The sequence below is a fragment of the Amphiprion ocellaris genome, chromosome 21 (assembly GCF_022539595.1).
Source record: "Amphiprion ocellaris isolate individual 3 ecotype Okinawa chromosome 21, ASM2253959v1, whole genome shotgun sequence".
In the NCBI taxonomy this organism is placed as follows: Eukaryota; Metazoa; Chordata; class Actinopteri; family Pomacentridae; genus Amphiprion; species Amphiprion ocellaris.
The window spans coordinates 21,357,813-21,372,603 of record NC_072786.1 but is presented as its reverse complement, the minus strand read 5'-3'; the positions used below and the strand labels follow the sequence as shown (position 1 = coordinate 21,372,603).

General features: G+C 39.8%; 1 protein-coding gene across 2 annotated transcripts in view; it reads right to left on the bottom strand.

The window, feature by feature from the left end:
- Positions 1-5,749, bottom strand: part of mkln1 (muskelin 1, intracellular mediator containing kelch motifs) — a 40,586-nt gene extending 34,837 nt beyond the window's left edge. The window contains exons 1-3 of one of the 2 annotated variants that reach the window (XM_023299761.3): positions 5,507-5,749; positions 4,331-4,400; positions 628-770 (exon numbers count right to left, since the gene is read on the bottom strand). In XM_023299761.3, the coding sequence (XP_023155529.1) occupies positions 628-770; positions 4,331-4,400; positions 5,507-5,586 (293 nt within the window). In that variant the 5' untranslated portion in view covers positions 5,587-5,749. The remainder of the gene's footprint in view (positions 1-627; positions 771-4,330; positions 4,401-5,506) is intronic. The other variant, XM_023299760.3, reaches the window with a different exon arrangement.
- Positions 5,750-14,791: the final 9,042 nt, after the last annotated feature.

Below are 14,791 nucleotides of genomic sequence, written 5' to 3'. Positions count from 1 at the left end.
ATTTTTAAAATGTAATTAATGATCAATATCAATGGAAATTACATTTTTTAATCACGGTAATTTTTAAAGATTTATACCTATTTTGTCTTAAAAAATGATCGCACGGTTTGCCACCATTGCATTATCTTTTCTTCTTTCTGTCAACCTTTTACTGCAGTTGGTGAAAATTCATTGATTTACTTACACTGATGCTTAAAAGTAATGAAAGGAAATCAATATAGCAGCGCTTGATACACATTAGAAACAAGGCAGAACCTAGAACAAACACCTTACAGGGACTCATTTGTGCTTGAAATGGAAAAACGCCTTTAAGGGCCAGCATTGACACCAATAACAGTCAGCTGTCGGCCTCAGATTCAGAACTGAATCTGAGGCCAGGTCAAAAGAAAATCAATCCCAGACATCAATAATCCAGCTTCCTTGCAGGAATTTTATTGCCTATGGGACTTTATTTCCCCTGAAGTTGTCTTTGTAGGCAGAGCTTACTCTGAGGCTGTGTACAACCAGTAGTGAGTTCCAAATAATCACTGTTTTACCTCAAACAATGCGGTAAAGGCTGCTGCAAACGCAGTCACTTCCGACTGCAGTAGTCATAAAATTGTACTTGCATAAATGGGGATGTCTCACCTGGACAAAAGCTCTGTCATGTTCTCTTCACTCATCCCACCGAAGACTTTAAATTTTTTGAGGTTACAGACGTGAGTCTTCTCATACTTCCCAAAGGTGATGCTCTGAACAATTGCCGGCCTTTCCAACTTCAATATTAAAAACTGGAGGAAAAGAGAAACAGAGGCATGAATTACACTGAAAGCACAGAACAGAGTTTGGATGCACTTAGTGTGTGTGGAGGACGGCAGGAAATTGCCTGTGATTACGGCAGGTCAGGCACTGTGAAAAGATTTGCTCGTTATCTAAACGGCTACAGCAGGGTCAATCTACTGCATCAGGTAAGTGGCATTACATACAATCTATGAGCCATGTCCACATGTCACTGGCACTCTAACAAGCCAGGACATCAAATGACAAATCACCGGCAGCCATTAGGCCAGAACGGGTGGAGGCCACAGGCTGGAGAATTGATTGAATGTGCCACTGGAAAGCAGGCACTTAACAGACCCAAGAGAATGACATTTTCATATCCACTGAAAAAAGATGTGAATATTCTATCAATCCGTGTCACCAGAGCATATCAATATCCATCAGAGGTAAAAGTTTCACATGAATTTCCCTTCTAGCTTTTATGATCAGTAAAAAAAATCAAGGCAGCTCTATTGACTTGACTTTTGACTCTCCTGTCAGGTATTGATCCTGTTAGTAATGAGTCAACATGTAATAAAACAGCCTGATCCTCCCATCAAGCTCCTGCAATGAGTCACATGTTCAAGGACATTATTTACAGCCCTTTGCCTGTAATTTGACCCACATCTTGTTTTAATTGGTTGATGGAGAAGGAACACACTATTCCTGTCATTTGAATGTCATGGCTCAGTGACAGTGTGTACTATGAGCCGAATAACCAGCCAACAGTGGAAGCTTCCCTTTGAAAAAAAGATATGCGAGCCGTTTTCAAGGACTGTGACTGTATTTACTTTGTGTGAACATTCTTCCACTATTCAGTATCGTGTTAAGTTGACATGATTTTCAGAAGCCAAAACCAACATGCAATGTTTTTCTCCAGTCATATCAGCTACGATATGTAGTTTAAGTATGTCAGTACAAATCAATGGAGGTACAAAGTAGGTTAAACTTCACAGACATCAAGTTCCTCCTACAGTGACTCAGTTAACTGTTTACTGTCAAAATATAGTGAATAATGTCCATCAACATTTCCTACACCCCAGGATGACATCTTCACATTGCTTGTTTTTTCCCCTATCAACAGTCCAAATTATTCAGTTTATGTGTAACTTGACTATTCCATTCATCACCTAAACATTGTTTTTTAAAAACTGATATCAGCAAATTATCAGAATCTGCAGAGTAAACAATCCTACAGTAATTATTTGTCGATTGTTGCAAAATATGACAGAATTTTAATTAATTAATGTGTTATTATACCAATGCTGCATAATAGTACTAATTTGTGAAGCCCATTTTACCTGTGCTTTAAGCCTGGCATGTTTAAGGTAATCAGATTTTTGTGATGCTTCATTTCCTCTTGCTGTAAAATGCAAACTTTGAGATTAAATCTCAAACTCTGGCTGTCTGCTGCAATGTCGCTGCAGTCGGTCAATGAGTTCAAGTTGTTTCACTGTGTGAAGGTAAACTATTCAGGCCTGTGTACTGCTAGATGGGCTCTCAAAGGGGAAGTCTGTTTATGAGATATTTCCTTATTCAATCCACAGCCACTTAAAGGACCAATAATTGATTAGTTATTGGATGCCTATAGCCTTAATTATAAAAAAAAAAAAAAACAACTACCACGGCACTTCTGCATACAGTGAAAACGAGGACTTTGGTTACTGTCTCTATTTTTCTACAGTCAATAAATCTTAAAAAAGCACCAAACCAAAAACAACTATTGTCTATGTATACAAAAACCTAAACTGTCTTAGTCCTCTGCTCCACAACACAACAGGGAATCACACTGCTGCTCTCGGTTTCTTCATTATAAAAAAAAAAAATATGGGCATTGTAGCTTATTGACACCCACTAATAACAACATCACTTTCATTCCTGTAATCCACTCTCCAGAAACATACAAGTTACTACTGTTACTCAAGTGACTTCTAATAAATGACAACATTTATGCAACAGGGGTTTCCTGGTTCAGAATGGGCCTCTGGGTGATGATTAAACACAACAGTAAGCATCATAGGTCTCTGTACAGCAAAAGAAACCAGTCTTATTTGACAGAATCTAAGCATGTTATTGTTATTTCTGAACATTTGGTGAAGAATAATGTCTATTATGCTTAAATAAAAGAAACACCAATGAACTAAACTGACTTCAGAAAGAACATTTCTGATGGGTATTACTTTGGCGCAGATGACTTTCCTTGGGTGCAGGCTAAAATGTTTTTGTGGGTCACCTAAAACCTTTCTGGGTGTGCAGAAATTTTTCAATGCAAATAAACCCTTATGTAAGCAAACCATAAAATGGGATATTTCATAACCCCATGTCCAAGTAGCCATAAGCAAGATCATTTCATAGCTGCTCAAGCAGAGCGCTTTGGTTAACTAACAGCAGCTAGTTACTTACTTTAGCTCTGAGGTCCACCTATCGAACATCAACATTTGTTTTTAGTTTATCAGAGTGCACATTTATTAATCAAATGCTGAAATATGATCATAATTGCAGGATTTTCAGAACTAGTTTAGTGTAAAGTTCCCCTATTTTCTATATCTTTTACAGTTTTTATGTATCTGGAGCCTGATGTGGCTTAGTCCTCTGTGTTAAAGAGTTCTAAAAACTGCCAAACACACAAAAAATATACTGTTAAACTGGGTGATATGTTCCTTTATTGCAAACATGTGGTTGTTCCAGTTCATAGAGAAACCACTTCACAGTTCCCAATACTTTCACTTTAATAGAAACTACTTTCCAGAGACATGAAATTGATCGCTGCTATTAGTCTGAGATGTTTTTCCCCAGGGTTTGAGGCTGTACTTAGTTCAATGTTAAATGCAAACAGGTCAGAGACCCAGTGAGCCTTGAGCTTTCCCATGCTTATCTGAACTATTCAAATATAAAAGAAAGTCAGTGAGATCTTGTCAAAGAAGCCAGGCAACTGTCATTGTGACATCTTTATTGCTTTCCCTGCACATTAGTACAACAGAACACTGAGAATAAATCAGTAGTATAATAAAGCAATGCACAGACTGCCCTGTATTTTACCATTTGGTCTTTCCCATCGGCCTGTCTGTACACTGCTCTCAGTCTATTGTTCACACAAGGTATTTGGTCGTCTACAGATGTAACAATAATTATTTTGCTATGTTTCAAATGAAAGTTTAAAACACTTGCCAGCTAAAGCACCTCAGATCCGATGATGTGATGCTTATCGTTACAACTTACTGCAGAATTATGTTCTCAGATTTTGATTGCTCCTTATATATATCAAGCAATATGAATACATCATTTGTGATCACTTTGGGAAAATATTACATGCCATCTTTCACAATTTTTTGACATCATACAGACCAATTATCAAGCTTAAAAAACAGGAACTACACAGTAGTGAAGGTGATTGATCAAGCTAGATTGTTGCTCTCTCATCCAGTTATCTGGAACCACCTATATTTGCCTGTACACATCAATTGAAAAACAGCATTCAAGGAAAGCTGCCATCAGTGAAGTGAACAGCTTGTCTGACCCAGTTTAGACCTACCTGTGGAGGATAGTTGCTCTCAGAAGACCACCTGGAAGACTGATCGTTAGGTTTATCCACCAAGATATTCCTAAAGAACACACACACAGACAGGTGGAGTTTATTTACTCCTGTGCAATTCTAATGCATCACAGCAGCACCATAAGGATAAAACCTATACAACACTGCATCAAAGTTAGGAGCCTGGACTCACAAATCGTTATTGGGCTGAATAAATGTGTGTTCCTATTTATATATAAACTAGCTATATCTGTACAGAAATCATAAAATAATACTACTGCGTATAGAGTCCAGCAGGATCGCGCTAGAAGGACAAATTGGAAAATTATTACTGCTATTGAACGCTAACAAACTGTTGTTTTTGTTAGCCCGCCAAGAAGCTACAGCTAAACTGCAGCTTGAGTGCTGAACCAGCAACAGGCGAGAGCTTTGAAACTGTGGGTGACTTCACTCACAATGAATTACAACATTTAGGGGTGTTAACATGTGTAAGCGAGCCACAAAGTGGGACATTTCGTTTCGTAACCCCAGTCTCAGGTAGCCAGTAAACAACCTCATTAGCATAGGTGCTAATGCAGGGCTCGTTGGTTAGATAACAGCGGCTAGTTACCTACTTTAGCTCTGAGTCCAGTCAGCTAACGCGGACGCTCGTTTTTAATACAATCGGGTGCCGAAGTGCACTCAGCAGAAAGAAACACTAAAATATAATCTAGTTTCAACAATTTAGTAGTCGGGCGTTGCATAGAACATGCCGAACTAGTTTCAGTGATAACTACTGGGGCCTGCAAATTCAAAATATGCTCTTGGTAAGAAAATAAAATCACTTCACTTTGCTTTGTTTACATATCAAGTAAATAACTGTATTAGCCAGCCGTCACTGCCCGTTAATGTTCCCCAGAAATAGCCAAACGATGTTTATTCGGACATACGATCCTTCACCAGCCACTGTTTACCACAGTGCATTAACAACAACATCTGAAACGGGCGGCACAGTCTCCAAACCGAACGTCCCTCCCGCTGATGACAAAGCTAGCGCTAGCTGGCTGGGCTCGTAGACAAGCTAGGCCAGCCGGGCCGGCTGGAACAAACACCCTGCTGCACTGAGGCGACAAAAGAGCACCTATAAGCGCAACACCTAATGCACACGCCGGGCAAGCTTATGTGCGCAATACTCACTCAGGTAAATATGTAGAGGAGTAAGAGCTCCATTTAAAAACGCTGAAAGTGAGGACCCTGCTCTCAGGAACGACAGCCATCTTGTTGCAGAAAATAACAGGCAGCGGGAGGCTAGCAGGAGCGAGCAGTGACAGCCTTAAAGAGACACTACACCTGCGGCCTGCGTTTATATATTTACATAATCAACCATTACGTTACTACATCTTCTCCAATAATTTATCAGCTTTAGCCAAACTGCTACTTCAAAACTAAAGCAGTTCCCATATAATAGGAAAGCGTGTACTCCAGTACACTGGGCTGTACTTCTCAGCTGCAACGTATCTTTCCAGAAATGATGACCTGATATTTATGAGTTCACAGACCTCCCTGTGACATGGCCGGATATATCTGTCTCTGGCCCACAGTGCAAAAATGAGCTTCACGGTCCCTGTTTAACCTCCATTTCTCCGTATTTCTGTTCATCATTATGTACATTACTCCTGAAAAGATACACAGTTCCAGTTTTGCTGGATGGCAGTTTTTGATTTCCTGCCAAAGTAATTACCATTGAGGACACTTAGTGGTTAATATCAGCTTAAAGATGAAATTTTAAAAACCAAGTCTTGACACAGGGCCAGTTACAGGTGAATTAATGGTTTCCACAAGACCAAGGCCAACTTTGAAAGCAGACATCCATGCGGTTCTGTTCATGTTATGATAGATACACATCAATCTGCTGCACATACAGTCTCATTGCCATATCAATCCCAGAAAAAACCAAAGGGTTCCTGTGCAAGTTTCTGAAAGACTGTGACTTTGCTCTTTCTACAGGAAGTAACAGCTATTTACTGATTGGCCTGTTGCACCATGTCAGTGTGTTTATTTCTCAGGTGTGCCAAGCCCAGTGGGCAGACGTAGCACAGGATTTCTGGAGAATTTACAAGTTCTGACTGTTTTTGAAGGCTGCAGAGTGGCTTGGTGATTAGCACTTTTGCCTTGCAGCTAGAAGATTGCTGGTTCGTGTCCCCGCCCTGGTGACGTGTCCAGGGTGTCCCCAGCCTTCACCCGAAGGGATAGGCTCCAGCCCCCAGTGACCCTAAATAGGATTGAGCGGTGTATAGATAATGGATGGATGACTGTTTGAGCTCAGTCCATGGAAAGCATTAACAAATCAAAGCACTTCCGAAGTCCAGCAGCTTCAGCTACAGCTGTTTCAGGGATGAATTCTGAAAGTATCAATGAATGAAAATCTCCATGTGCAGTCTATCATTTGTTTTCCTGGCACACTTGTAGCGCGTTCAGTCTGTGCGGTAACAAATTTTGGGCTGCATGCTGTGGACCTTTGGGGACCCCGTTGGGCACGCAGACATAGAAAGCATGAACTTCCCTTAAGACAGGGCTTCAAAAGGAGGTAACAAAGTCCCCACCTTATGGTACTAATTATGCCAGCTGATGTTACATCATGTTTTAGTGATGCGTAGTACCTGAGTGTTTTTTCTCCAAAACTAATAGAAAATAAAAAACATTTAAATATACTACTAAAACTGCACAACTGTACTCTGTGTCTTTATGCATTTTTATCCATGTACATTCCTAAATTTGTGGATTTTCCCACAGTCACAGTTATCTCCGCTATATAGAATGTGGAATCTTGCCTCATCTTGACATTAAGTTGATTATTCGATCCTCTGCTCTCTATAGCCATTACTAGACTGTAGACTGCAGTGTTTCCTCTCTGAAACAAAAACAGCATGACTGCAGAATTCCTTATCTAAAAGCAACTTTGAGGGTGACCTCAGAGTTTCTCTACATGTAGAGTCATCGATAGCTTACGGGGTGGATGAATCATTTGGTGAGTAATGTGAACGTAGCTTTTTTCCAGTTAACCAGAGGCAAGCTAAGCCTCTTAATTATCACTATAATCTATGATTGTAAGGAGTATATTTATGTTACAGCTATTATATTCCGTCACAGTTTATTGACGCTAAAGTCCAGTTTTAAAGATAAGTGATATTGCTTTTATTCTGATGTCAAGAAGAGAATTTTCGAAGCTGCCCTTACATTCTTACACTTTATACTAACAAGACTGGGGTTGGGGTTGAATAGTCAAATATTATTTCCTGTGAGTTTTCCTACTAACACATTTCAACTTTGTGCCTATTCAGACTTCCATTTACCTCATGTTAAAAACTCAATCAGAAGGCTGAGGTAGTCACTGTAAGCCTATTTTAATTGTGCATAATTACATTTGGGTTCATACAGCTTTTAAAGACCCCATCCAGTGAAAATCTCTTTTTTTACCCTGTTGACAAGTCCATGTGATGTTTTTTATATGCTAGAAGACATAGCATGAGTAAAATTAGAAAAGCACTCAAAGAGCACAGTACTCTGCCAGATTGTCAGGTCAGTCTCCATGATTAATAATAATACCATAGGTCTTAGCCTTAAGTTATAGAAGTAACTAGAAAAGCACTCAGAGAGCACAGTACCCCACCAAGGCTGTTCATTCCCCTATATGGCATTGTCAGAAATGCAGCATTTTGTTGTAGAAATGCAGCATTTGTTTATTAGTTATTGCTGATCAGAAATCATGTCAACATAGGATGTGTCCATTTAATATAGATGTACCCACAAGCAAAATGACCTTGCACTGAGCACAGGCGTGTGTTATGCATGTGTACCTTACGTACGGATACCAAATCACGTGATCTAAATATGTAGCGGGTGGCGGGAATTGATGGGACTCAGAAACACCCCCACAATTTAATCAATTGTTCCTTGTATCATTTCTGACAGATAAGTCCTGATAAGTCAGCAGCAATCAATTTGTAGTAGGATCGTATTGTTGTCATAGTTACAGTGATACTGTGCTGCTATCTTGCAATGATTCAGAAATCTTTAACAAATCCATGGGTCCAGACTATAAGCTGCATCACTGCCAAAATCTAATCACTTGGTCCTTGTGTCATTTCTGACCTTCCATGCAATTTTCATCCAAATCTGTTTGTCCGTTTTTGAGTAATGTTGCGTACAGACAAACAGACGGAGAGACAAACCAACGTTGATTGTCACATAACTTCACCGCGATCCTTGGCGGGGTAATAAGCAGTCAAAGCAATGGCTGAGTATTTTGGTATTTAGTATGTTAAATTAACAACCGGAGAGGGACTTTAAGAGTAAAATTCAAGCACTTTTAAGGTCCTACACCTTCTCAGGCTCTCAAAGCCCTAATTGTCACCTCCAAAGTGTTACTTTAATTGAAACTGTGCTAAAGTTTAGAGAATTTTCTGTATATCCACAGCTATTAATGTATATTGCCACTTCATTTATTTTACCAGCTTTTCATGTTAACTTTCTTGTATGTTTTGATCATGATTATTTAAAGCTTGCTAATGTTAACACCAAGAGGCAATAAATAGGAGGAAAAGATTATTTCATTTCAGATTTTAAGTCAAGGACTATATTTGAATTCAAACAGATTGAAGACAAAGCAGGTAAAATGAAATATTTTTCAAACTTTAAAGAGTTTGTACAAGCTCTGTAATACCCTCAGACACAAGGCCACCTAGTGCCCTGCACTGTATTTATACAAAAGTCATCTCTCCAGCCCCTCCTCCCTCACCTGCTGCCTATAGGTGGTCAGGATTAGCTTCGGTCACTGTATCATTTTATATTACGAACATTTGAACCCACAGGGGTTGCATTTTTTCTTTCCCGCTGAAGAAATGATCAAGTCTAAAACTCCCAAACTCAAGAATTTGTTGCTCTGGAATTTTGAGTACTTTGCAGTGTAATGTGTGACAACATGTGGTGGTGGTCTCTTTTATTTAACGTCTTGTAGATCAATGAATTAAAATAAATGAACCGATGAGTGTTACTTTGAGTCTGAATATTTATGTCCTGTGTGTACATTGTACACTTGGGCGATGGATGTCTTATTTTAGACTTTCTCAGCGCAGTAGGTTGGCTGCACAAAAGGAGCCACTTTTAGCTGGCTGTGTTGCTTGAACAGAAGAGCAGACAGCACAAGAAAAGTAGGCAGGAGGAGCCGAGAGGTGTCTTTTGTTGGTGAGACTTGTAATCCGCTCTAATTCAAACCACAGGGGGTCTGCGAGCCTCTGAGACCCCCGGACCTCTGGTATGTTCACACGGTCCTGACTGCCATCAAGCCCCACCATCACACTGACTCAAATAGTTTTCATTGCAGAGTTTCTGAATTTTATTTACTGCTCCTTATTTGCTGCATGCATGTGTTTTGACTTTATGACACCATGAATACGTGATTTGCATTTGAGCTGAGCTCTTTGTTCCTATCTTTGGCATCAGTTAAGTCAGTTAAGTAATTTTGGTTAATATTCAGAGACCAAACTTGTTTTTTCTTTAAACAATGCAGCCACTGAGCTTTAATTTAATTGACTATGTTTTTGCAAATTGATACAGCATAGCAGACTTTGTCATTGATAGTATATTCCTAGTGTTCAACAACCTTATCAAGGTGGCAACAGTCCAACATTACAAAATATAAGGCTAAAGAAAAAATTAAGAAATAGCTCAGATAATTGCAGTTTATTTCAGGTATTTTCTTGAAGTGTAAGGCAATAAAGGCAGTCACTGTGCTTGTTTTGAAGTGGATTCATTTGTTCGCAAAACAGCAGGAAGAGAAATGATGATTTGAGTACATGATTATGTACTAAAGGACTTCTAAAACTACAAATTAACATGAAGGCACCAAGAGGACAGAGTGTGGATAAAGTTCCGGTAGCAGCCTGTAGCTGTTCAGCATGCTCAAGTCTTACTTTGGATTTGATATTTTTGTCAAATCTCTGTAAAAGTGTTAGTTTTTGATGAATCATCTGCAAGTGGATCTCTTCCAGGCTTGATGACGTGAACTGAATGATAATGGCGTTTCTTTTAAGTGCACGTCCAGCTCTTGGCAGAGCCTGGTTTCCACTTACTGCAAATTGAAGGGCACCGGTCAATTTTCATTTGTATGGATGTAAACCCAGACACAAGTGAGAATGGTTTTATTATTGAGTAATACTGGCAAGTGTTCTATAATGTAAGTTTGAGAAAGGTTTTATTGTATGTCTGAGTGTAGGTTAGATGATGGTTTAAACTGAGTTCAGTCCAAGCAGCAACCTTCAAGGCTGAAAATGAAGCCAAAAGCTGCAGTTCCTTGAATGTCCACTTGAGGCTGGCTTCAAAAGCTTGTCAGTCTTCAGAGACCCTCATGTCCAACTGTCTATAGCAAAAATAGACAGCTGTTACAAAAAATTATTTTGACCTCTATAGCTGTTGTCCTTGTTCATTACAGTTGTACAGGTTGTGAATTTTTATATAACTCACATGTTCAAATTGTATTAGGGCTTCAAGTGATTATGTGCATGGCTGCTTCGATGAACAGGTGAGTGCCGTAACAGGACAGTCTATGGCCCACCTTAGCTCCACTTAGACTCCATCTCTTTGCTCATTCTTGGATTACCTGAGATTTGGGAGTAATGGTGGTGGACATCTTTGTTTACAGTCCATGGCTCCATCACAATTTGCCTTACTTACACCTAATTACTATATTCCCCAAGCTGTTTTCTGTCGTTTTGATGCTCAAACATCTCAAAAATTAAGTTTGTCATCCAAGAAATGCAATCCATCCAACCATCCATTATCTATACCACTTAATCCTCATTAGGGTTGTTGGGGAGCTGGAGTGTATCCCAGCTGACTTGATGAAGACAGGGGACACCCTGGACAGGTCACCAGTCTATCACAGGACTACATGTAGCAGACCTGGGCATCCTACGGCCCGCGGGCCACATCCGGCCCGCCGGATGACCCTGACTGGCCCTTATGAAGTCACTGGAAAATATTAAAAATCAGTGCAAATATATTTCATCACAATACATGCAAACAATACGCCTGCACTGCTTTTATTTTGAAAGATCAGCTAAGTTAACGTTTTTTCGCGCGTGCTTTCGTACTTAGCATAAGGTTTATGCACTGATTGGTTTGTTGGTCAGCTTCAACCCGGGAAGATGTCAGCTAACGACAAAAAAAGAAAGATCGATTCCCAATGCAGAGTTTTTAACAAGGCACGGACTTCCAAGTATTTCTGCACTGAAGTCAGAGGTAAAACTGTGGTCTAGTTTGTGGAGAACAGATCGCGGTGCTCAAGGATTATAATCTGAATCGACACTACGAGACCAAACATGGCGGAGAAGTACAAACATTTGACTGATGCAGAGCGGGGAGGATATCTGAAGGTTTGCTAGCTAAACTGCTAAAGCAGCAATGACTTTGTTTTACCAAAGCTCACATCAAGGGATGCAGCAGTCAAGACGAGTTTTCTAATATCCTACAAAATCGCAAAAAACAGTAAGCCATTCTTTGATGGAGAGTTTATAAAAGAATGTCTGGTGGACTCTGCAGCGTTTATATGCCCGGAGAAGAAAGGAGCGTTCATTAATGTGCCCCTTGGGAGGCGAACCGTAACGAGGCGGGTGGAGAGCATCGCCGAAAATCTGGAGCTTCAGCTGCACAACAAAGTGGACGATTTTGACGTTTTCTCCTTGACTCTGGACGAGAGCTGTGATGTCCGTGACAGCCCAGTTACTCATCTTTGTACGTGGACTAACAAAAACCTTTGAGATGACGGAGGAGCTGGCAGCTGTGCAGCCAATGAAGGAACCACGACGGTGAGTGATTTGTTCACTGAGGTAAATACACGCATGAACAAGCTGGGACTAAAATGGGAGAATTTGGTTGGTGTTACAACTGATGGCTGTCCAAATTTGACAGGGAAAAATGTTGGACTTTTTAAACGGATGCAAGATAAAATGACTGAAATAAACCCAGAACAGAAACTGATATGTTTGCATTGTATTATACATCAGGAGGTGGTGTGTAAGTCAGTGCTAAAAATCAACCACGTGACTGATGTTGTAGCTAAAGTAGTTCACTTCATCAGGGCAAGAGCATTGAATTACAGACAGTTTGTTGTCTTTTTGGAGGAGATGAGAGTGAACATGGTGACCTTGGTTACCAGACAGATGTCAGATGGCTCAGCCTGGACAAGGTGCTTAAATGAGTTTGGGATCTGAGAGCAGAGATTCAAGAGTTGGGCATTGTACATCATTGTATTGTGTAATTTACTGTTTTTATTGAGATATATATTGACACAGGGAGAACATGCAAACTCCATGCAGAAAGATCCCGGGAAAGCCAGGATGCTAACCAGGGATCTTCTACCTGCAAGGTGAAAGTGCTAACCACCAAGCCACTGTGCAGCCCAGAAATGCAATCATAATGCAGAAAAGTCTGTATCAGAAAAACTTTATTCATTCAAACACGGAAAAAATAGAAAGCCTTATATCCCTGTCCACAAAAACTAAAATGTTTAAAGCAATCAAAGAAAAAAGGAGAGGAAAGCTTTGATCTGACTGCTGTTGCTCCTTGACAATGCGTCCGTCCACACAGCACAGGTAGCAGAAGCAGCCAAATGTGTTTCTCCATATAACTTTGTCACCGACCTGCACCATTCGACTTCTGTTTTCCAAATTAAAATCCCAGTTGCGTGGCTGCCATTTTCAGAGTGATGATGAAGTGATTCAAGGAGTATCTGGAGGCTCAAGATTTAACCTTCTTCCACAAAGTGATAGCAAGACTTGAACATAGATGGCCCAAGTGCATTGAAATTAAAGGAGACTACGCTGAAAAGTAATACAAGAACAAATTTCCTTCTGTGCTGTTTTCTTCTGAGACCAAGAACTTTTTGAAGTAACCTCTTAGTATGGATGTAGCTCCATGGCCAACAGTACGCTGTCTGGGCTGCAGAAACATTGTTTCATAGTTCTATTACCAGCATGACAGCAACAGTAGTTGATAAACACAGCAAGTCCAAACTGTCTGAAAACCGTTATATTGATGGATTCAGAGTATTTCCTTGAAGCTGTGTCTCTGTGAAACAAAGAACGTGGCACTCACAGAAGTCCCTTCAGTTCCTCTCAATAGCAGTTAGATTTTCTGTTATTGTCCAGTGAGCTAAAGTTGTGCATGGTGGTAGAAGGAAGGTACAGCTTTTTTTTCATCTTTATTTTTCCCCACTCTTTTCGTCAACACAGACGGCCAAACGCTAACTAGCCAGGCTTTAAAGCCTAATACATTTTCCAAATGTAATGTGAATTTTGCCAGATAATAGCTGTGTCTTTTAAAGGATTTCACAGCTTATTTAGCCCTTACACTGTAGTATCTTCAGACCAGACAACTTTAGTCCTATTTAGTACTTGGTAATAAATGGAATCTATATTATGATAAGGATAAAAATCAGTAAACGCATTCATCGTCTGCATAGAATTGAATGTCAATGAGTTTATGATTTTGCCCCAGTAGAAGTTCTTAGAGCTACACTTAAATTTGCATCAAATGTATCGACCATTTAAAGACAGTACAACAAGCTGTTAACACATATGGAAGCTAAAATATGATATTATATATTTAACTATATAGCAAACATTAGCTTATCTGTCTATTGAGCAGAAACAGATCAACATCAGCATTCGTGGGAGGTTGTGGTTGTGTCCAATATTTACACTCTTTCTAGCTCTGAGCTTCCAACAACTCTTGAGGGAAATATCCAGCTACCATGTTCACCAGCTAGTGAATAACTTTGTCCAATGTTTAGTACAGTGGGTTTGTTATTATCTTTTGCTGTGAGGTTGAACTATATCAGTATTGTACTACAAACCTGAGTGATCATGTACTGTGAGTTTTTCACAGCAAGCAACTCCTTTGGAGTACATATATTGATTTGATCCAAGGTTACAATAAAAATATTTTTAGAGCACCTTTAAGTTCATGATGGTTGCACCTTTAAAACTGCTGACTAAATTCCAGTCAGCCTCAGCTGTACTTTGATGTTAGTCTTTTTTGTTCAGCACATTAGCAGTTTAATTTTCATTTATTATCACTGCAGGGCATTACCCAGCAATATGCGATATTTTTTATTTATGAGGCAGGAAATGTACTATACATTTGTATTATCCCTCTGGGACACACACACAGAGGATGTTAATGTAAACAAGAGTAAATATTCAACATGTAAATTCAGTGTAAACACTGGAAGCAAATGCAAAAGGCCCTGATATGACATCAGCATTGCTTCCCCGCAACATTAGTCACCCTATGATGATGTCACATACAGCATGATCTCACTGTGAGAGAAATAAAGAAAGGAAGGGCCAACAGAGAGGCAGTATCACCCTCATCTTCATCACTGTTCCCAGAACTGGAACCACAAACACTAGCAGTTATCTC